The sequence below is a fragment of the Corapipo altera genome, unplaced genomic scaffold (genome assembly GCF_003945725.1).
Source record: "Corapipo altera isolate COAL_440 unplaced genomic scaffold, ASM394572v1 48, whole genome shotgun sequence".
Taxonomy (NCBI): domain Eukaryota; kingdom Metazoa; phylum Chordata; class Aves; order Passeriformes; family Pipridae; genus Corapipo; species Corapipo altera.
Window position 1 is genome coordinate 1258979 of NW_020884931.1, and position 24795 is coordinate 1283773.

General features: G+C 36.8%; 1 protein-coding gene across 30 annotated transcripts in view; it reads left to right on the forward strand.

Annotated features, from left to right (window-relative positions):
- The window catches only part of NRXN1 (neurexin 1), a 706226-nt gene that overhangs the window by 275349 nt on the left and 406082 nt on the right, over positions 1-24795 (forward strand). For 20 of the 30 annotated variants that reach the window (XM_027659276.1, XM_027659316.1, XM_027659296.1 and 17 more), the window contains 3 exons: positions 11036-11419; positions 18917-19120; positions 21293-21319. In XM_027659276.1, the coding sequence (XP_027515077.1) occupies positions 11036-11419; positions 18917-19120; positions 21293-21319 (615 nt within the window). The remainder of the gene's footprint in view (positions 1-11035; positions 11420-18916; positions 19121-21292; positions 21320-24795) is intronic. The other 10 variants (XM_027659314.1, XM_027659315.1, XM_027659282.1 and 7 more) reach the window with 1 other exon arrangement.

Sequence of the window (24795 nt, forward strand, 5' to 3'; positions counted from 1 at the left end):
TTGGGATGGAGTATCCAGCAGTTATATTATTTATACTACAATCTTCATTTCAGAATTCCTTCTTAAGTGCTGTTTCAGTGATTCATATGAGGCAGTAAATCCTGTAATAATCATACCTGTGGGACTCTGCTGAAAGCAAAGTTTATTCTTACAGCCAAAGCTAACAGAACTATACAGAAAAAAAATAAATGCATAGCAATTGTTTACATTTGAAGATGTGTTCTACACTTTCATTGCTTCACAAAAAATGTTGCTCACAAGTGCCATTAAGAGAGTTTAGGGCATACTTTAATTTTTAGAACTGTTGATGGACATCAGCAAGAATGTAGACTTATTTTAGGAAACAAACAAACCTGGCGATCAGGATTGCATGATATTTTGAAGTAGAATTATAAATAACCAAATTAATCCATCTGCTGACTTGCCTGTGATTCAGATTGGTGAAATTTATTTACCCCGTCACTCTTGAAAACTGACTGTAATACCTATTCACTCTCAACCAATGAACTATTACCAGGAATACTTGATAAAATATGTAGGCTTATGGATTGACAAACTGAGTTTTTAGCTGCAATCTGAACCAGACATCAACATTTTTCTATTATTCTAATACATACAACAGTACAGCAGGAGAAGTACCAATAACACCAGCAATGCCATAATTTTTTTTGATGAGAATATTGACTGAGTAGAATCATGACCATCTGATTTAACCAAGTAAAATGACTCCCTAGCAATTAAAATAAAGAATGAACTATATGTTCTTGTTTTCGCCTGTTTGGATCAGGAAGTTCTGATGTGTTATGTGTTTAGATTAGTTCGTCATGACTTATAGAATCATAGAATGTTAAGGGTTGGAGGGGACCTTAAAATCACCTAGTCCCAACTCCCCCTGCCGTGGACAGGGACACCTCCCACTAGATCAGGTTGCTTCAAGGCCTTATCCAACCTGGCCTTGAACGCTGACAAGGTTGGTGCATCCACAGCCTCCCTGGGCAACCTGTTACAGTATCTCATCACCCTCACAGTAAAGACTTTCTTTCTAATATTCAGCCTGATTTTCTTCTCTTTTGGTTTGTACCCTTTACTCTTTGTCCTATCACTACAGTTCGTGATGAAGAGTCCATCTCCAGCCTCCCTGTAAGCCCCCTTCAGAAACTGGAATGTTGCTATGAGGTCTCCACACAACCTTCTCTTCTCCAGGCTGAGCAACCCCAACCTTTTCAGCCTGTCTTTATAGGAAAGGTGCTCCAGTCCTCTTATCAACTTTGTGGCCCTCCTCTGGACTTGCTCCAACAGTTCCATGTCCTTCTTTTGTTGGGGACACCAGAATTGTATGCAGTACTCCAGGTGGGGTCTCACAAGAGCAGAGTAGATGGGGAGAATCACCTCCTTCAACCTGTTGCCCATGCTGCTTGGCTTTCTGGGCTGTGAGCACACACTGCCAGCTCATATTGAGCTTCTCATGAACCATCACCCCCAAGTCCTTCTCCTCAAGGCTGCTCTCAATCACTTCTCTGCCCAGCCTGTAGGTGTGCCTGGGATTGCCATGACCCAAGTGTAGGACTTTGCACTTTGCTTTGTTGAACTTTGTGAGGTTCACACAGGCCCACCTCTCAAGCCTGTCAAGGTCCCTCTGCATGGCATCCCCTCCCTCCAGCGTGCCAACTGCACCCCACAGCTCGGTGTCATCAGTGAGCTTGCTGAGGGTGCCCTCGATCCCAGAGTACTGGCCCCAGCACCAGCCTCTGAGGGACACCACTCATCACTGGTCTCCACATGGACAATGATCACCACATGGACAATGATGGTCAACTCTTTGTGTGACCATCCAGCCAGTTCTTTATCCACCAAGTGGTCCATCCTTCAAGTCCACGTCTCTCCAACTTAGAGACAAGGGTGTCGTGCAGGACAGTGTCAAATGCTTTGCATAAGTCCAGGCAAACTATGTCAGTTGCTCTGCCCTCTCTACCAGTGCTGTAGCCCTGTCTGAGAAGGTCAACAGATTTGTCAGGCATGATTTCCCCTTTATAAAGCCATGATGACTGTTACCAATCATTCTTTGTTTTCCATGTGCCTTAGCATAGTTTCCAGGAGAATCCACTCCATTATCTGGCCTAGCACAGAGGAGAGACTGACTGGTATGTAGTTCTCTGGGCCCTCCACTTTCCACTTTTTAAAAATGAGGGTTATATTTCCCTTTTTCCAGTCATCAGAGACTTCACCTGACTGCCATGATTTTTCAAAAATGCTGGATAGTGATTTAGTAACTTTGTTTGGCAGCTCTCTCGGGACCTGCAGATGAATCTCATCGGATCCCATGGACTTGTGCATATTCAGGTTCCTTAGCTAGTCTCAAATCTTATCCTGTCCTGCAGTGGGCTTAATGTCTTTGTTCTCCCAGTCCCTGCATTTGCCTTTCTCAACTTGGGCAGCATGGCTGGAGTGCATGCCATTGATGACTGAGGCACAGAAGTCATTGAAAGCCTCAGCCTTCTCTTCATCCATGGTAGCCAGGTCTCCTGTTTCCTTCTGGAGAGGACCCACATTATTCCTAGTCTTTCTTATATTTGTAACATATCTTACAGAAGCCCTTCCTGTCATCCTTGGTGTCCCTGGCCAGACTCAATTTTAACTGGGCCTTGGCTATCCCATCCAATTTCCCTGTATTCCTCCAAGGCCACCTGTCCTCATTTGCACATTCTGAAACCTTTTTTTTTGCTCTGAGTTCACTCAGCAACTCCTTATAGATCATTGATGGTGTCCTGGCATTTTTTACCTGATTTCCTCCTTGTTGGGATGCATCTCTCCTTAGCTTGGAGGAAATGATCCTTGAATATCAGCCAGTATTCTTGGAGCCCTCTGCCCTCCAGGGCTCTTTCCTATAGGACTCTACTGAGTAGGTCCTTGAAGAGGGCAAATTCTGCTCTCCTGAAGTCCACGACAGTGACTTTGTTCTGCACCCTCCTCACTGCCCTGAGGATCGCAAACTCCACCAACTTGTGCTCACAACTCCATCATCTCTTGGAGTTATGTATCTCATTATGCATGTTGGTGTGTTTTTTCCATGAAGAATAAAATTTACTATTTCAGGACGCTTTTTGGTTTCTTTCCTGTAGACCAAACCAAACATACTGGAAATCACATGATTACTTTTCACTTGCTTACCTTCAGAATTTTTATACGAGTGAATGAATGTACCTTGTATAGAAAAAAAGTTGTTTTTCTGAGACTTTCTTGTTGCTGTTTACAGCATACTTCCCTAGCTATAAAACATAAAGGAAGAGATTCTTCTGTTAATGAATAAATAGCTCAAATAAACTGCAGTTTGTTTGTTTGGGTTTTTTTAATGACATTTGATGTCTTGAAACCTTTTACTCCTAGCCCTTAAATCCAATGTAGAGTGGTTCCCTCTGATAGTGGAATGCCGTGACATTTCTCAAGGAGCTTTGCTAATTTCCTTGACTTTCATATTAGCTGGATCAGCAAGTACTAGATTTATTTTTCATTCTTTGCTCTCTTCCAGTCTCGCAGTCACAGTGAGCATCCACTCTAAACTACTGACTTTGCCATTGCCTGTCTGGGCCTGCAGTGGAGGAGGGGAGGAACATATAGGGAATGAGAACACACTTTTAAATTGTAACTATCTAGGCTCTATTCTCTAGCAATTCTGCCAATCTCCTCAGATTTTTAGAGCTACAAGGAAGAGGGAAGAGATGACACCTTTTAATTGCCTTTTGATGAAGGAACTTTTGACCTATTATTCTTACAGAAATTTTTCAGCCTAGAGTCCCATTCTGTTACCTGTATGACTTACTCTGTGTGCTTTCTTACCTAAAAAGCAGTCCTTTGGTAAGAAGGAGCTCCTGAGACCATATTTCCCAGGGTTGAGTAAAAGATTTCATACCTTCTCCACCCTCTTTCTTGATGGGTATGCAGCAGAGTTCCCAACTGGTTCCCAACTGCTGTGTCCTGTCAAATAGGCTGAGTTTCTTCACAGTACTCCTGAATTGTATATCCTGAATTCTTGCAAAGGACAGTAGCTTCATAGCTGCTTCACATGTGCCCTGTCTGGGCCATGGGATGTATGCTGTGGTCACAGTCCTCATCACAGCTATTATATTGTGCTTTAGCTCACAAGATGTAAAGTGTATTTAGAATTAATACCTTGCTCCTGTTTTTCACTGTTTCTTTAAAGGCAAATGTTTTTCCTGGGCACATAAAGCAACTAAATAGGCTACATCAGGTAAGCAGAGATCAGAATAATTGTAGTAGCTCTACTTGCAATCTTCATATTTAAATGATCAGGATTGAGAAAAGGTTTAGAAATAAGATTTAGTTTCTTATACACAGTCTTATGAAAAAGTAAATTGCTGAGATAATGAATATGATTGGAGAGGCTCATTAACTCATACCTAAGGGAAATGTTTGTCTGTTCTGCTCTTAACAGTACTGCTAATTCTGCAGAAAAAGAAGGGGAAAAAAACCCAAAAGCATAAACTAAATAAAATCCAACCATGAAGCAGCTGTAAAGGTCTTTGTTCACAGTGTTTCTTGCAACACAGTAGAAATAGGTTTAATAACTGCTTTCTGAGACTTAAGTGTTATTTAATTTGTTTTTAAACTGGTTACCGTATTCAAAGATAACCTTGCACATGTTGGGTTTTTTTTAAATAACCACCATTCATCCTCTGGAAATCATCATTACAAAGTGAAATCAGAGAGGAATCTTACTTTTCTTGTCAACCTCTAACTGTGTAGGGCAGTGTAAAACAGAATGTATCAGAATGTATTCATAGGTAGGTAGCATTTAAGGGCTAAGTCACTGGAATTTTGAACTAAAGTTAGAATTTCAGCCTGAATACCAGAAATTATTCCTAAAGTATGTAATTAGAGCTTAACTATAATCAGTATCTCACTGTAAGTAGTACTTTGTTGATATCAATTACACATATTGTGTTATAGGTTCTTTTTTTTTACATGTACACTTCTATATATTGCTTCCACATGTTTTCAAACTTTTAAGAACTGCTAGATTTATGTGTTTCTATTTCAACAAATTTTAATAGTTTGTGTATTTGGGAGAATGGGTTTATATTGAATTTTAAGGAAAATTCTTCCAATGATCCACTTAGTGTTTTTCATTTATTCATAAGCTCATAGTAAAATCGAGATGGGTGACCTTGAGAGGTCCAATATTTTATCTCTCCAATGAAAGTAGTGATAGTGTACTTGTGTAAGTCTTGACAGGTGTTGAGTCACCTCCAGCACTCACAACCTTCCCACGTAATCATTCATAAGCTGAATAATTTTCTATGCACAAACCCCTATTTTTTCCCATCATTTTCTTGTCCATAGCAGGCACAAAATACACCACACATTTTTCCCCTATGTCATATTTCTATAATACTTAGGTTCTGAATATCAGAATCATAGAATCATAGAACCAGCTGGGTTGGAAGGGACCTCTGCGATCATCAAGTTCTACCCTTGATCCAACACCGCCGTGGTTACTAGACCATGGCACTGAGTGCCACATCCAGTCTCATCTTAAAAACCTCCAGGGATGGAGAATCCACCACCTCCCTGGGCAACCCATTCCAATGCCTGATTACCCTCTCTGTAAAGAATTTTTTCCTAATATCTAGCCCAAACCTCCCCTGGCACAGCTTAAGACCATGCCCTCTTGTCTTACTGAGAGCTGCCTGGGAGGCAGATTATGTCAGTCTCTGGTTTAGAGACTAAGAAACACCAGCTTCTTCCTATCCTTATTATGTCATGTTCTGTAAGTAGGACCATTTTTATTACTATCTTCTGCAGTCTGCTTGGCTGATCTACATCTTTCTCAGAGTTCAAGATAAAACTTTACCAATGCCCAGTAAAGCGGCACAATAGACTTCTCTATAACTCCCAATATATTTCCCATTTTGATCATATGAGGATTATTTTTGATTTATATTGTAGACTCTTCCTTTGAAGGACTGCTCACTAATCAGTTGTCCTTTAAGTCAATAATTTTTGCCGAAGCCCATAATTTCATTAGTTTTTCTCAAACTGCTTTTCCAATACCTAAAGAAATTTCTGAATCTTTAAATTATACTGTGTTCTCAGGTAAAATGCTGCAGAATCATGACATCCATGGGTCATCCAGGACCCTTAAATTTATGTCCAATTACTGGAGATTAGAAATGCTACTGTTTTTTTAGAGTCTAAAGGTAGATCATGAATTCCCAGACTCAATAAGTCACCCCACTTGTCTTTCAGTCATTCCGTTTTTCTTCTTTCAGGCTGGAAAAATCACATGCTATCAGCATTTTTCCATTTCTTCCTTATTCTGATAGAAATACAGGCAATATTTCCTACTTTGAGTATTAAAAAACTTTGCAAGGAAGCTACATGTTTCCTGACAGGCGTTATTGCCTCAGTGTTGCTCTTTTCAAAGAAACAGTTACTGATCTGCTTATGGGTGCTCTTATGCTTAGGTAGTATGCAAAGATGGAACTTTTAGGATGGTTCTTACTACAGAGTTGTTACAATTTAAGGTTATAGTTTTCTCTTGAGTGGCCAGTGCTCCTCTGAATCTGCTACTTTCAGGTAATATTTGTTGTCTTTAGGTTATTTGGTAAAATGAGATGTGTCCCATTTTTTCCACTTGTCAAACTTGACAATTCTGTCTTGAGAAGGATGGATGTTACAGTATCTTTACAGGGCAATTTACTGGTCTTTTCTTGTGCTGACCACATATAGGGTTAGGTGTTCCTTTTTCTGAAGATTTCACTTTGGGAAGATTAGAGTTTAATTGAATGTCTACTTAAGGAGACTTTCTCCCTAAGAAGAACCCCCTTTTTCAGGGATAGGGACATGTTCTTTCCCTCTTGCATTCCAGAGAAAAGCTACCCCTGTGGGCAGATCCCTGCAATGTGGACAGATAAAACAGATGTTACAGGCAGGCACAGGAGAGAAGATAAGGAAGGAAAGGGGCTGGAAGAAAACAGGAGTTTGTGTCTTTTTCAGGCCTAGCACTGCTTTGCAGACTGGTGCAGTTTTCCCTTTGTAATTTTTTTATCATTCTTATCTTCAGGATAAACCTTTGTTGATTCTTTCCGCTGCCTTGGCATTTTTGGGGGATACCTGTGCATATCTTACTTTACACCGCGTAAGAAATTTGTGTACTCCATTAGCTTTCCTTCTTTCTGCTTCTGTGGAAAGTGATGTCTCTTCACATTCATAAACGGGAACATCCAAGTGAATTGGAACACATTGGTGATTTAACAAAACAATTCCTTTTAATGTGCCTATAATTCCCAGACAAAGTACAATTGAAATCTTTCAAAGGGGATGTGCATTACAGTCCCCAGTTTCTGAGGTAGCATCTGCCATTGTCATGAGGTCCAACTTGAGGTGTCTTCAGTAGAAATTAAAATTTCCCTTAAGAAAGATGACAGGCTTTAAAAAAAAACAAAAACAAAAACAAAACATTAAAAAAACAAACCCAAAACAACACAGGATGAAAACCAACCAATCAAACAAAGAAAAGTCCCCAAAACAACCTCACCAAGATGACACAGCACCCTCTAATTCTGTCACAGCTCTGGATTCACTGTGAATCCAAAAGTGCTAGTAGATTCCTTTTTTTCTTTTTTTCTGTAGGCCCATGTTCTATGAACTTGAGTTCTACATTTAATTTTAGGATACTTACAAGACCCTGTAATTTCTACTGTATTTTGGAATAGTTTTCTTATTTCCCCTTATGTTTCTTGGATTTTTTTCACCTGCATTTGCAAAGCAATTAGTGAATAAAGTTTACATTACCTGTCGGAGATACACAAAAGGTAATTTGGATACCAAGAGCAGTGATGGCTGTACGATTGCCTGGACATGCTATTACAAGCTCAGCTGGAAAGCAGGACAACTTGGTAACTGAGAGCATGAACCTCTTGGTGCCCAGGCATAGGTTGTCTGCTATTAGATAGACTATAGCTTATCAATATTATAGTCCTAGTTCTTGTTAGACAGTGTGCTATATGATATTTTGTTCAAGCTTCTACATAACAGCTTTGGGTCTTCTGAAGGTGCTATGTGCCTTAGTGTAGCTCTCAACTAAAAGAATTAAGTAGAGATAACTTACAGTATTTTGGTTGAAGATAATACACACACTATGGCAGTTAGTTGGAATGTCATGAATATGTCCAGCAGTAAATTGGAGATAGTCTAGATGTGTCATAGTGGTTTCGTGGCCTTCTAAAACATGAAAAAGATGCACAGAGGAGCTGTTACCTGTCATGTTTTTCTACCCATAGTCATTAGATGCTATGATTGCACTAAGATTTCAGAGCAATTCTCCCAGGGCATATTTTATGGGGTTTCATTTATTGGGAAGGTGAAAAGTTCATTTATTTAAGAAGCTGTTGCTAACTATTCAAAATAATATTTAAGCTGTCTTTGGGGTAATCCTTTATGACATACTGAAGAAAAATTTCCCACTTCAATCTATCACTTAACTATAATTCACAATCACCAGAGTGTAGTGGTGATCTACAGTTCCCTTTATCATTCACCTTTCTAAGCCTTCTGTGCTTCCAAAGCTTCCACTTGGAACGCCATGTAATGTTGCAGCTGCACTGGCAGAGATTTACCTGTCTTTTCTTGTGCACTCAAAGTAATCAGGAAAAGGAGTCCTAGAAGTTGTCTTGAATATCTTGAAAATATAAATGCCTTTGTCCAATAGAAAACAGCATTGTTCGCATTCATGAGCTTGAGGTTGGAGGCTGCAGCTGAGGTAACTCGTGTGGGTGCACAAGTGGGTGCTGCCTGAACACAGGTTTAAAGCATTTGGTCCTAAAATAGCATGTACAGCAACAGATGGGAGCAAGCAACAATACCAGCAAGAAATACAGAGGACAAATATTGATTTATGTTTACAGCATCTTTATTTTTTTTTGGAAGGAGAAATGATCTCTTGTCTGTTAGCAGTCCTTCTTGATGCCCAGGATGCTCTCAGAAAAGTTAACTATCTTGGTTTGACAGGTCATTCACAGGTGTCCTTGTTTGATGCACCTGATTAATAAGATCAAATCTCAAAGTGTTTATGCTTGCATGTCTGAGGTGAAATCTATAGCAAGTGTTTCATAGGAGTGCCAAGTTCTGCTTCAAGAATCTGAACGGTAATACAAATTTTTAGAGTTAGCAAAACATAATAATCTTATCAGTTTTCAACAGATGGAGGTTGGGAAGAAAAAGAATCTTGTCTCAACATGCCTATTTCTTACAGTTAAGACTGAAAGTTCATTTTTACATCTGTGTGATTATTCAACTCACACGGAAAACTTTTTTGATAATACATAAAAGGGAAAACTGACCACATCCTTATTCTTTAAATGTCCTTACGAAGATGCAAAAATGCTATGCAAACCTTTGTTTTATCTTTTTAGATCTCTTCTGATAGTAAGGAGACTGTTTGTAGTGGTATCCAGCCCTTCTAAAATCCAAATGTCCCAAGTCTCACATGGAAGTTGGACCTCCTGAGATCTTTACCCCAAAGACCTTTCACTAAAGTTTCAAATTCTTTAGTTATTCATTCTGCATTGTTGAAGTTAACCAATTGAAACAACAGAAGAACAGAAAGAACATAGCTTCCACGAGAGTCTGTAGCTAAAAGAGAAACCTAAATTTTAGGATATATCCAAGTAGGAGAATGATCTTTTTCTGACCTTCCTTTGCTTAAAACTCATATTTTAGTATGTATGCTCTAAAAAAATCTGAATGTCTTATTCCTGGGCACAACTCCTATCACAGCGGAAGCATTTTTGATAATTGGTGTTATCTTGTGGAATCTCTTCCAGGTTAACACTGGAGGTAGTGAATCATGTTAGTTTTGTATATATGTGTATGATAAATTCATTGTGGTAAATATGATTCTTCAATGTCTTGTCATCATTTATACACTTTTAATGGCATGTTCAGAAGATAAGTGTTACATGATATGACTGGTATATTATAGCAATCTGGTGACCTATATAATGTTTTGATTTATATTTTGTTTGCTTTTGCACTCCCATAGAATGGTAAGGAGTCACTTCTGTGAAGATCTACATGAAGATTTTGTTTTCAAATGATTTTACTTAGCAATAAAATTAAATTGGATTTACATAAGTATGTTCTGTGACTTCATGTACTAAATTTGTTTTTCTGCTTATTCAAACTGTAATAATTGCATACCTCATTGTTTTTAAAAAGTATAACCAAAAAGAATCTTTGCAGTTGATTACAGTTTTTTTAGTCAGACACTTTGTAGAAAGAGAACTCTATTTTAGGTTTAATTTTGTTTATTTAATTTTTAAATTTAAATCAAATAGATACTTCTGATTTCCTGAAGGTCTATATACATCTTCTCTCCCTTTGTTTGTAACATGCACACATTTCGAGGTAAGTGCCAGAGGCATTGATTTTCACTCTAGGAGTGCATCACTACCTTCTTAATGATTGCCTCCCTGGAAGCTGATGAGAGTATTTTCCTCCTGCACTTAAAGAAAAAAGAGTCTTATCCAAAGCCCACTGAAAGTGGTGAGAGTCTTTTAAAAATACTGTGTCTTTGGATCCAAACCAAAGACACAGATATGCCTCCCAGGTTACAACCTATCAGGGCAACCTCACCCTTAATGCTTTGAAATGCATATGAGGTAGTGAAGATTTTGTTGTTGTTGTTGTTGTTGCACAATGAGGATATTTCTGAAAATAACTCTCAACTGCATTCTCCCTTCCCCTATGAGATTGATAAGGTGATTTTGGCTGGATTTTTTTGATATTGTGATCCTGTAGTATTGTGCATAAATGTTTTTCTCATAATTCACTTCCTGACAGTATTTGTACTCCATTGAAATTAAAATAGTGAAGTGTATTTATGATTCTGTAGATGTACAAATAGAATAGCTGTGCTTCACTTTTAGCTGTTTGTGATGTGAAGATGAATGAGTAAAAAAGCAGAACCAAAATCTTTTAAATGTCTTGAAAATCATACATTTTGTTGTCTTTTCAGGGACCATATCTGTGAACACATTACGAACACCATATACTGCACCAGGGGAAAGTGAAATCCTTGACTTGGATGATGACTTATATCTTGGAGGCTTACCAGAAAATAAAGCAGGCCTCGTCTTCCCAACAGAGGTGTGGACAGCACTTCTCAATTATGGATACGTCGGCTGCATTAGAGATTTATTTATTGATGGTCAAAGCAAAGATATTCGACAGATGGCTGAAATTCAAAGCACAGCTGGAGTAAAACCCTCATGCTCAAGAGAAACTGCAAAACCTTGCCTTAGCAACCCCTGTAAAAACAATGGTGTGTGCAGGGATGGGTGGAACAGATATGTTTGTGATTGCTCTGGCACGGGCTACCTTGGGAGATCGTGCGAAAGAGGTAGGTTCCATGAGATAACTGCATTTCTCTTTTACAGAATCCTTCACAGTGATTAAAAGTGGTAAACTAACATTAACTCTCCCGAGGCAAAAAATGCATCCTGGTTTTTATTTGGTATGAGATGGAGCCCTGCTCCAGATTGAAAGGAATAACTCTAGAGGAAAGATCTTAGAGGAGACTCTAAGATGCATGAGGAAGTATTAGTTGCCTATGACAGAGAGTCAGTATTGCTGAATGTTTCGTAGAAAATACCTCCTTTTTCTCTCATCATATATTGCTGAGTTCTGAAAAGCTTTGTGAAAGCAATTTTAAACAGTATTGCATGGCTAAAGTGTCACATTCCAATTCCAAATGGAGGCCTTGTTCTCTGCCTATTTATGTCAATATCAGTCTGTAATTAAATTTACTTTTGAATTCCACAGTATCACTTAAATCTGTGACCAGAACTTCATCCATGAGTCAAAGCGGAAGAATCAGTGTAGGAAATGAAATTTCTTACTTAACTCTTTTTAAAAGGATCCTAGTACCCAAGAAAACTGTTTCTAGTTATCTTTAATCTCTGAGTATCCCTCTTGCCTAGAAAAGGTAACAGTGAAGTTTACAAACACCATTTATTTTATTGAAAAGGTGGATAGTGGCAAGGAAGGCAGATATTGAAATTAGTTAACAGGTAGAAAATCCTGTAATTCATTTAAAATTATGGAGTGTGCTAACAAAAGATTTTAATGTAAGTAGGCAAACAATAAAAAAGTGTAGTTAATATTTTAGGTCGTTTTTTTTATTCTTATTGCAATAGAAAATGTGTCAATGACAGAAGTTGTATTTTTTCATCTCACATTCAACACAGTACAGATTCTGTTCAACCTGAAATCTAAACCTAAAGTTTATTGACTGGAAACGTAATTTTTTTTCATCTGTTTGATTATTTTTTCTAGCTAGTCAGATGAAACAAAAATGTTTTCTTTAAAAACAAAACTCTAATGAATGTTTCAAGTTGTATGTAAATAGATACGTGCATTTAGATAATATTAATACCACGATATTACTAGTATTTGCAAGAAAATTCTCCGATTTTTCTCGGGTTTTTCCTGTCTTATTTTCTGACAATTTATGCCTTTGGCTCATGGCCAGTTATTCTGAGCTCTCCAGATTGTTGTTACTGGTGGAGTGAAGCTGGCAGAGGGCACAGCCGAGCTGCTTGAGCATCCCCGAAGCCTTCGGTTAAACATGGCTGGTGTACCACCCTGTGGCCAAACTCTCCTATTACATAGGGCACAAGCGAAAACCGGATTTGCATTTTTTTTCCGATGAAAAGCCGGGAAACGTGTGCGTTAGAGACACAAACACGCGCAGATCTGCAAAGAACTTCAAAACAGGCTTCATCATAACAATTTTCCATAAATATATTGGACAGGTGGCGATACTTTATATAGAAAACGTTGTCTTTTTTACTTCCCATGTCTTATTTTCAGTCACTGTCCAGTTTAAGGCTTCATTTTCCCAGTGCATGCCCCCAGTGGGAATGGTGGCACTATAGCGGTGGTGTTGGCTTCTCTACAATAATATTTGGTTCTTGTCCAACAGAAAAATATGTGGCAGTTCAGCAGTATGGGATCATTTCCTGCTCTTGGGTTTCCCTCTCCAGAGGAAACTACACTGAAAGGAGATGTCTTCTCAGTAATATTCATATCCCAAATGGTCATGCATTAGTAAGATTATAGCTTTTGGGATTCTGAAAGCGTCGTGTTGGCATCATACCACACAAAGTTATTATAGCCACTGCCAATGTGCAGTAACTGATAAACTTTTGTATTTGGTGATATAAGCAACACAATTATAATTGTTCAAACTAATTAAAAGAAATAAGAACATATTCATTTCAACAAACAATACAGTTTCACAAAGAAAAGAAAGCTTTATAATAAAATATTGGAGATTAAACAACTGAAATATTTAACATTAAGTGATTAAGGTACCTTCAGTAAACAAAAGTGTGTAGCTACTTTTTATTGCCATAATTTATTTTTCATGCTCTTTCCCCTAAAACAGGAGTGATAACATCCATACTTATCACTACTTGGATGTTTGGTGTACAATACAGAATCTGAAATAATTAGAGTTTATTAGTGCACAAAAACCCCGGAACACCACTTGGCCCTATTTTAATTTATGTATACTTCAAATTATATACATACATACATATATATATATATAATGTCCATACCCATTTTATCCTTTTGAAAGTTATTCTTGATTTTACTCTGGATTTTCAGTAAGGTTAAACATCAGTATAATCTGTAGATTTGCTTTAGTAGATTATGGAAACTATAGCAGATGGATGGACAGATGTCACAGCAATATAATTTGGCTTCCTATCTTTCTTTGTAGATCACAGTATGTTGATTGCCTCTTGGCAAGGCCTTTTGCAGGTGTATGCTCTTGACTGGATGGCTAGGAACAATGAACAATACTAAAATAATCAAACAGTGATAAGAAAAATTAAGCATGCCAACAAAGAGTTATCAAAGTGACATTTCTCAGGGGAAAATATGTTGAAAGTAGAGTGTGTGTAGATATCCACATTGTGCATGCACGGACACCTGTGTACACACATACCTATTAAAGAAATGTAACTTTCATTCCTTCCATTATATCTGGATGCTTTATAATTTTAAATGAAGAAAAATAAAGGTAATATGACGATACATGGTATGAAGAATCATGTGTTCAAAATATTAGAGCAATTCCATCACTGTCTTAACTGATTGGTCCTGTGTGTTAAAGTTCTAGTACCCCTACAGTGTGGCTTAGGACTTCAGTCCTGAAATAATATCAGTGTGGGAATTGGTAGGAACCATTTCAACTTCTATTCACATATTATCTAGTAACAAATCACATATAAATAATTGTTTCTATCAGACTGATGGAAAGATTCCCTATGATTCACCAAGTCTGCAGCTTTGGGCCCAGGTGGACTGAAGTAGCTGCCGTAGAGAAAACACCAAATGCCTGGGAATAGAACAAAAAATAAATTTCACTCAGTAGCAGCCAATACATATTTGAATACTCACACAATTTCTAGGAGTAAAATGGTATATATCAGGGTGTGTTTTCAGGGCATTACTATTGCTTTACTAATACTGGTAAATGAAACACGATCAGAGAGCAAACCTGAATACTTTATTACAGGTGATACAAATTGTTCACATACCTCCTGGAATGACTCTGGACTGCATTGTCTGTCACTTTCTGGGTGAAGTTTATTTGTGATTTTGGAGATAGCAGACACAGAGAGTGATTTTATGCTTTAAAAACAGCTCTGTGGGCTGCAACACAGTCTTCATATTATTGCAGACACTTTGAAACTGAAAAAGCAAGAAAAATTAATAATTCTCTCTTTGGGACTTCACAGGCATCACAAGAGGTTCAGAGAAAAAAAGATCCTGTTTTATTTATTAAAAAATATGCAGTAGGCATCTGTACTCACCAAGCATCATGTTTTTAAAACAACTCAAACCTGACTGCAAAACTTACAAGAAGGAACACTGAAATTCAAGTACCTAGTCCATACTTCTTTCACTTTAATTTAAATAAGCTGTGAACTGAAGAATAGCATCTGGTTGGAAAATTCTACCTATCCCTATAAATATCCAGTTCAGTATTTCTGAGGGTAGGAACAGTTGTAGGTAAGTTTCCAGAAGAGTTGGTGCCTCAGTTTCTTGAGCAATTTAGGTAATTGCAGCTCAAGTGAAAATTAAGGTCCTGAATCCCCTCAGGTCAGTACTAGTCTTTGCATACTTGGTATTAGGCACAGAGATGATTGAAGTGTTGTGTGTGTATATATATATGTAGGAAGGAACACTATCTAACCCTGAAGATTTTAATAAGAAACAAATTGAAGAAAAAAAATAGAGAAGGGGAACTGAGTGGATTCTTTTTAGGGTTTTGATTCATTTGTGCGTTTTGGTTGGTTGGATTTTGCTTCAGAAGCAGCAAAGGTTTTAATTGTCAAGTTTATAAAAATATCAAAGAATTAATGTATAAAATAACTTTTTGTAAATTTTTGTATTATGTATTACTGGTTATTTCTTGTTAGTAACTCTACTGCATACACTTACTTACTGCCACAGAAAAAGACTGTCAGTGATGTTTTACAAGGATTTTCTTGCTATTTTTCTTTTCAATGCTATGAATCCAACACTGAAGTGGTAGTAAAACTATTATTCTTTGCAGTGGAGACTCTGATTATATAAAGGAATAGCAGATTCTGAGCTAAACTTATAGCCTATTATCATTTGATCTAATAATTAAAAGAAAGCTGAACAAAAGAAAAAAGACATTCTGGCAACATTTATGTGAGAATATTTAACCATGTAGATTTCAAATAAAGATGAGACAAATACCTCTTTGGAATTAGTTGATCCAAAGCAACCAAAAAAAAAAAAAAAAAAAAAAATAAAGAGGGCAAAAATTGATACTTAATTTTAGACAAATTGTTCCTTCAAGGTTTGCATAACTAGTGCCTCTCATCATTCAACTCGCCATCTTACCAACCAGGCCTTGCAAATTAGCAATTCATTCTCGCCAGTTTTGTGTTTGTTTTTACTTTGCTTGTTGTTTGGGTTTTGTTTTTTCTTTTCCCTGTGATACCTTCATATTTAGAAAGCCCATGACTTGGAGCTCCCCATATTGAAAGGAGCTAGTTGACGAGGGAGCCCCCTCATTACCCAGAGCTTTTAAGTCATTTGATCTTCTGTTCAGTATCCTTGTTTTGTTCTTGGAACATCTGTTTCCAAAATAACTGGCACAGTCTGGTTTAGGAGGATTGAGTATCTAATCACATCAGGTCTCTTCACCATGATGTTAAATACTCACAGGTCATCTCCAATTAAGACAGTTCCTTCTCTCCTTTTTCTGTAATTTTCTAAAAAACTTGGATAAGTATAGGAAAGTTGGCAAATTGTAACAGTGCTGATTCTGACAACTTTCTTTTACATTATCTTAAGATAATTTGTCACCTGCAGACTTCCAGTGTTGCTGAATGTTGGATTTGCTCTGTATATGAAAACCCTGAATACTATTAGTGTGGTGGTTTTTAATAGACCATATAAAATACCTTTTATGTTCTTTTACATTAGCATGTAACTTTAGCTTTTTTGCTAGAATTCTTTATCTAAATCATATTAACCTTGGTAAAGATCTTCTGAGCTTTTTATACACAGGCTAGACAGCTAGATATAGGAATGAGTTGTAATATAACTGTAAAATAGATATAGGAATGAGCTCATGACTTTCACTCCCCGCTCCCCTCAAAAGAAAGCAAGGAAGAAACAAACGCACAAAAAAACCTAAACCCAAAACCAACAAAGAGAAACCCCAAACAGTCAAAAAGCAAATCACCTTTCACTGACAACTCTTTAACATGAAATCTCTTTTCAGACTGTTGCAAGTATTTAACCTGTTTCACAGAAAAATTTTAGGTTTTGAATATGCTGAAATCATCATTACCTGCATAGCTAGAAATCATCAAACCTGTCAATGTGTTCTTCTAACCTGTTACATCTAAGGACTTTCACACCAGTATTAATAAACCCATTTTTCCAACATCAAACTCTTTTCTCCAAATTTGTACTGGGGAGGTCTAAAATTCTTTACACAGGAGAAGGTTGTCCAGAGAAGCTGCAGAGGCCCCATCCCTGGAAGTGTTCAAGGCCAAGTTGGATGGAGTTTGAAGCAGCTTGGTCTAGTGGAAGGTGGCCCTGCCCATGGCAGGCATTTGGAACTAGATGATCTTTAAGGTTCCTTCCAACCCAAGCCATTTCATGATTCCATTAATGAAAATATCATCTATCATTTTTGCCTCTTAGAGAATTAGTGAAACATTTTGTCCTTCCATGTATCATGTATACTGGAAGTCTTGAAGAGCTTGTCTGTCTTTAACAGTATACAAGATATGCAATGGAAACAGTTTTGACAAACTTAGTTATGATACTTATTAAACTTAGTATCAGTATTATTGGTCCTTGAAAAGTTGGGACCACAATACACCTTTGTTATAGAAAAGTGTCTCCATTATACTGCAGCAAATTGAAGCATAGAGAAGTTTCCCACAGGTGTTCTCTGCTGTCTCCTTTTTCTGCTCATTGCTCATCAGGTCTGTTATTGGGCAAGTAACTAACATTTTATTCAGTGAGTTGAGGTGCCCCCAGAATTGCACCTTTTTCTAAGAAAGATTCTGTAGCATTGTGTTTAGATTTCATCATCTAACACTTCAACCATTTCTGAGATGGAGAGTTTTTGAGTTAAAGAATGGAAGAAGCTAGGAGGTCTCTAGTGAGGTAGTGGTAGGTAAACAATCAGATGTGCATAAAAACAGGGCACATTCAGATAGTGCATTTTGCCAATCGGGTAGTGATTTTAGTTATGAAGAATGGATAGTTTTGTATGTTTCTGCAGAGCCTACTGGTGGTCTGCCTACTGACTGCTGTGTTTGGGTAAAGGGTGTTGCTCTTTCATTGCTCCTTCCACCATGATGTGCCACTCTCAACAACCCCACGAGCCATTTCCAAAGGCTGTGGTGGTTGACTGGCCACAATGTTTGTTTGTCCTGCAAGAAAGGGCTTCCTAACACATTTCAGAAATACATTTCCTTTGCTTTCTAGGAACCGCAGTGTCTCCCTGTGAGCAGAAATGAAGTCTTTTTGCTACCTTCTTGTTACCAGCCTGGAAGCTGGGAAAAGAAGACTTGTGGCTGGTTGCTCTGGGCTCTAACAGACTGTGATTGCTCTGTGTCAGAGCCTTTCGCCGGGAGGGTTTCCTGTAATGTCTGAAAGTGACAGTTATTTGCTCGTCTCGGGGGTTTTAAGATCTTACCCTCAATATGCCAAGTCTAGTCTCAATCCTCTGGTTGAGGCTGTCGTGAGCTTCATGTACCCATTTTTGATTCTATACCACGGTTTTTGTAGTCGTAGAGCAATCTGTGCCCCATCCAAACCATGCTAGGCACAGTTACCCGTTTTTAGGAGGCTTTTTGCAAACTGGATGATAATTGTAACTGTGGTGGTAGCAATACTGATAGGTTTATGCATGAAGCATCCTAAGGATGGTTATCTAGGTGAATTACAGTCAGACATGGCCTTTTATTAGGCTGTAAGGTTTACCTGAATGTGTTTTACTGTCTTTGACCTACTTTGAGTAGTTCAGACCTAGTTTTTCAAGCATTGCTTTATATGTGACTTTACTGATCTGGTTGAAGATGACTGAGCCATTACAGAGCAATTTAGTTTCTTTAAAAAGCACCAAAATATGCCACTTAAACAAAATAAAACAAGAAAAAAAACTAACAAAAAACAAACCCAACTTTGCTTATGTAATAATGAAATGTAATATATAATTTTTCTGTGCCGTGCTAAGTAAATATACATTTGCCATCTTATCTTTAAGGAGTTTCAGTAGACATGATTCTTAAGCAACTGATTTTCTCCTTTATGTTTTCAGAGGCAACAATTTTAAGCTATGATGGAAGTATGTTTATGAAAATACAGCTCCCTGTTGTGATGCATACAGAGGCCGAAGATGTTTCTTTACGGTTCAGGTCTCAACGAGCTTATGGCATTTTAATGGCAACAACTTCCAGGGAATCTGCAGATACCCTTCGTTTAGAGTTGGATGCAGGACGAGTTAAGCTAACGGTCAACCTAGGTAACAACCTCTTCCTCCAAGAAATTAACATTTTCTTTACATTTTTCTTTTTGCTTGCAAACATTTATGAAACAGCCTGTTTTAACATTAAAAGTAAAGTGAAATGATATATAAACACATGTCAATGCAACATTTGCGTATGTGCATACACAAATACATGACCATTATTATAATTTATTTTGTTTTCTTTTGCATTTTTGTATTCTTTATTTAGTCTTAACATAATCCATCACAATATTTTTGTACTATTGTGTATTCTAAAAAAAGAAGACAAATTCGTCAGTGGTATTTTTGGGCTAAATAATTATTCTTCATTGTGGAAGGCTGTTCTCCTTCCACAACTTCTTCACAGTATCAATTCCACAACTTAAATGTGCAAGCAGAAACAACGTGCATGTAGGTCAGTTCAGTTTTACCTGCACCAATTAATGTAAAACATGCAAATATATCAAAGACTTTCTAGTTTCAACACTAGAAACATTGCAATTAGATATTCCCACTGATGGATTTCTTGGTCTCCTTTTTTTAGGTGTCAAATCTATAGTAAATCCATCTCCTCTTTTTTAAACAATTCTGTAGTGGTATTTTTGTAGTATCAAACGATAACACAACCCTTCAATGCCCAAAGACTGCGGCCCTCAGCAAACAGCCTTGTGAACACAGGAGGCACAAGCCCTTTTACAGAAAAAAAAAAATTGGTTTCCTTGTTTAAGGATGGACACAATGTTAGGGTGTGGTTTTCCCTAGTTAAAAAAGAAAAGAAAGAAAGAAACAAAAGCACTTCTGCCATGTGTATGAATAAGTCCGAGTCAGGACCTGAAAGAGAACAGAATTATGCTCAGGAAAATGCACATTTCGTGCAGCCATTCCCATTCAGCAGAATGACGTTTTTAAAGGGAATGAAGTATTTTATTGTTTTAGTTGCAGATAAATGATTTCTAGAAAGCATGGGTAGGGGTGAGAAAATAATCACCCAACCCTCCACTTCATAAAAGTGTTGCTCACTGAAATACTGTCCTGGTGTTTAGCTATCAGAAGGGAGAAGGAGAAGCACAGGGTATCCCAGTTGACTCTTCCCTTGCAGTCCCCTCCAGTGTGGAGCTGGGGCTGCTGCAGGCTGTGGTGGGGAGGCTCCCTGGTGCTTTCTGTAAAGGGGGTGTGCAGGTGCTGCTCCTTGGCTGTTTGCAACCACTTTTCTGATGCGGTTGACGACACATGACAAACTCAGCTATATGGAAACAAAATCTAGGTTTGATGGTATATCTGTTCCTCAAAGGTATAAACCAGGAGTATCTGTAAAATCAAGCAGCGTGGTGTAGAGTTTAGATTTTTTTTTTTTCAGCAATAAATAAATGCAGCAGATGATTGTGGACAGATCAGGGTATTCACTTTACATACAAAACACCAGCCTCTGCCTACTTCTATAGTTTGTGAAAGTAAATAAAAAGTAAACAAATCCATGCCCTAGCAATATTGTTCCTTTCTCTGACACCCCCTTTTTTTCTCTTTTTTTTTTTTTAATTTTTTTTTTTTTTAGTCAGACAAGAACATAATCTCAAAATATAAAGAATTCTCTTCATTCTCTGATGAATGTTTATAAATATGTGACTTTTTTTTTCCTGTGCATTAATGTAGCTTTAAAGTAATCACTGTTCATTTCTTAAATCTATACATTAAGGACATGTAAACCCACAAAACCTTATTTGTAGGCCTAAGTAATGTTAATACTTAGTTTTTGAAGATAAGCCTTTGAGGTATACTATCCACAAGTTGTCCAAGATGTCTGATTGTGGCCTGGCTTGCTCTATGACCCATTGTGACGGAGCACTTTTTAATTGCATTGAGAGAAATTACCTGTTCTTTCACAGATGGGGAGAAAGTTGCAGCCTGCCTCAGTTAAGCATCTTTGACTTTTAATCCTAATTTTTCACTTAGATTTGTCACCATGTAGCTTTGTTTGAAATTGGCCATTTTTACCCTATTTGTCGTTTCTATTTATAAAGATTTATCGCAGTATATCTGGGTTATAACAGTATGTAAACACTGATGATATGGAGTGGCCATATTTGCATGTGTCTGTCCCCGGAAGGGTGGACTGTGATTTTATTGGATGTCTGCAGCTATTACCTTGAAGGATAAATTTTCATTTTTCATCTATTCTTCCCCATCTAGACTGTATCAGGATTAACTGTAATTCCAGTAAGTGCCTATTCAAACTTTTTAAAATGTTATTCCACCATTATAAAATATGCAAACTAGATTAAAAAGATTGTGGACAGTTTGCAAGCACTCGATAATTTATTAATGAAATGTGATGATTAATTATCATTGTGTAAAAAGTCATCATATACTCTAGCAAGTAATTTATGTCCTTCCCACAGGACATAACTTTAGCTAAAATATTAAAAAGTATCTTATAGTTTGTTAACAAACATAGAGGAAATGGTACCTGTAGTACTGTATTATTTGAGATGGGCTATTTTATTTACAGTAGCCATAGAATTTTTGAACCAGCATTTCTGATAAGCTGTCACACTTTTTTCCCCCCGTGTCCTCCTTCTAGTTTTCTTGACATTTTGTCTTCAACTTATGGTGAGACTGTTGGAACATCATTGTTTGTACTACTATAAATTTCTATTTATAATCCTCCAAGACAATTAACTATATTTACTGGCTGGTTATAGCACAATTGGTTTTGCTAAATCTTTATGTAAATGTGATACATTGCAATAAGGATATTATTAAGTCTGAAAATAACCATATTTTTATGATGATTTTTTACACTCTAATCATGTAGAAAAACCCTTAAATTGAACAATTTTTCTCTGTGATATGCATGTTTATGAAACAGAGGGAAACATTTGCCAGATGAATGGACTAAATTTTAACTTCTCTGATATTATTTGGATTAAGAGGCTATATTCTGAAAGGAGAAAAAGGACTGTGATTTTATTTTGAGTCTATGGAATTCCTGAATGGTGTCAACAAAATTATTGATAGTAAGTATGGTAGACTTGAGTTTTGGGTTGTTCTTTTCTTTCCCTTCTTAACAGGTTTTGCAGGCCAGAGGACTGGCTTTATGAAAATAGAAACAAAACTAAACAACAAACTCCATAGGTGTAATTTGTAGTTATTAGTAGTTAAAAGACATTAACATAACATTCCTTAATAGTTTTATAACCTACAGAGAAAAACAAGGACCTGCAGTTATAATTTGTCATTTGCTAATAGATTTTTCAATTAATGATTTTACAAGACAAAAATACAACATTTGTATTAAAAAGTAGAATTTTCTTGCAGCAAGTTTTTAATCTAAATCACACTTAAATCCAGACAGACTTTTCAATAGAATAAAGAAAATGCTTGTAGGTACAAAGACATAAAGATAGCTTCCTTATATATAAAAAAAAAATTAAAAAAAAAAAATTTCCTGCTTATAAACAAAAATATTTTCTATTGCCACTTACTAAAATGTATAAAATCATGAAAAATCTCAGAAATATTTTGTTGGTCTGCCACAGGACACTAATTTTTTATACTGATGAAGTCCCAATGAGAGAAAGCTTTCCAAGTGTAAGACAAACAGCTTTTCGAGCAGAAATGTAATGAGATTTCCTGCTGCTTGTAAATTCCTTTTTCCCTAGAAAAGCAATATTGTTTTTTTTCTTAAATTCCTTACTAAAACCAGAAAATCCCTTTGAAAACAGAATTACTAACATAGGGAAAAACCCCAGGAATAAAACCACAATATAACAGGTGTTTCCATTTTTTAATCTCTTTTGGACTAAACGATGTGTCATAAAAATAAATTTAAATGGTTTCTAGGTTTTGTTTTTAAGCAAGTTTTGGATCAAAAGAGAATCTACAAACACAAAGTAGTAAGCCTCCAATTAAGAGGTTGCAAAGATGAGAAATATATGTACTGGATTGAATTAGCAGTTATAAGTTCTTCTTGTTCTCATACAAAAGCAGCATAACCTCTCTACAAAATATCCTTGATATAAAATACTCATAAGTTATTTTTCTTTGCAGTTTGTTTATAGTCTTTTTGCTATTAGAATTGAACTTTCGTGATTAGTTCCACCTCCCTTTGGTGCTTGTGTACTGAACAGGGTTTTGTGAGCTTTCAGTACGGTAAGTACTACAATGTTTTCTTATCTGCACTCATTGTGCTTTTTCAACAACCAGATAACATGTCTTAATTTTTAGATTATGAATAATTACTGCTCTTAGCAATCTTTAAAAAATGCTTGATTATTAGGCAATATAATGGGGTTTTGCTTAGAAGTTAGTCATGTTGATATAACGTCGGTGTTGGGACTGCAATATTTGTTATACCTAGACTAGTAACAGAGCTAATGTCAGGATGAAGCTATCTGGTTTGATTTTGGAGAGATAGCTTTGAAAAAAAAGTTAAACTAAACATAAACGAGCTGGAGAGAAGAAAAAGGAAGATGTGAATGTAAGCACTTTATCCTACTTTGACCTAGTGAATAAAATACTACACCTCTTCCTCTCATTTTCACTTGAGTGCAACCTCAAGCCTGTCTTCTGCTCACTACAGATCAAATTAATAACTCTTGCCTGGACAGAGCTATGATTTTGGTAGCAATTTTTTCTACACTTGATCATGTCTTTACCTTTAGCTATTGTCCTGTCTTACAGAAGGTGGCATTTTGTGGTCTTCCTTTTTTGAAGCACAGAATAGTTCAATATTTCAAAATGTTAATCAGATATCAGATCACTACTGAGCTTGTGTCTCATTAATAATCTTATGGAGACTGTTCATGCTGTTTGTATGGAACTGTGTAGCATACTAAATATTTTGTGCTAGGCTGGAAGATTGGTATCCTCATAAAACCTTACACCACTCAAAATTCTGTCATGTCAGTCAGAAAATGCCATTGCTGAAATGTTAGTTTTGTACATCTTTAAATCACCTCATTGTGTTCTTCAGACCTGCAAGCTTACGAAATGAAATTGTCTGTCAGGCAGTGAGATAAATGGTCCTTCTAAGCTGCAGGTACATGTAGGTCAATGTTGATGCTGACACTAGGAGAAAGGGGAAAACTTATTTTATGAACAGAAATAGCTGCTATGGTTTCAGTATTAATGTTCATTGGCTGAGGAACTAATTTAAAAACAAGACTGCAGTGAACTCTGTTGGTTCAAATAGCATGAATGCACAGCATTTTTTGGCATTAGTCATTCTGTAAAAACTAAGTTGATGGCTATACAGCTTCTATATATTGTATAGAAAACTGATGCGCTAATCCTTAAAAATTGTCTGAGAATAAAGTATTAAAAAAATAAAATAAAAAACCCCAAACCAATTCTCCCTTTCAATGAGAGAAGTAATTGTTACCTTTTAATTGCAAACTATAAAGCATTAATTATAAATAGCAGTGAATCCTGTTGAACTGAATGGGATTTTTCCCTAGTATTTCTTAAAGACAGAACTTCATCCCATAAAATTTGCATTACAGTTCAATAACAGTTTCTGAATGATTTGTGAACAAATACAGGTGTGCTACATTTCCGTTTTTCACTGCTGCAATGTTAAGGGCTAATATCTCGACTTAATTTAAATTGCATTTTTTTCCCAGTTTTAATGCTTCCAAAACATTAGAACCTGAAAAAATCCAAGTACCTGTAGCTCTAAAGGCTGCTGGTTT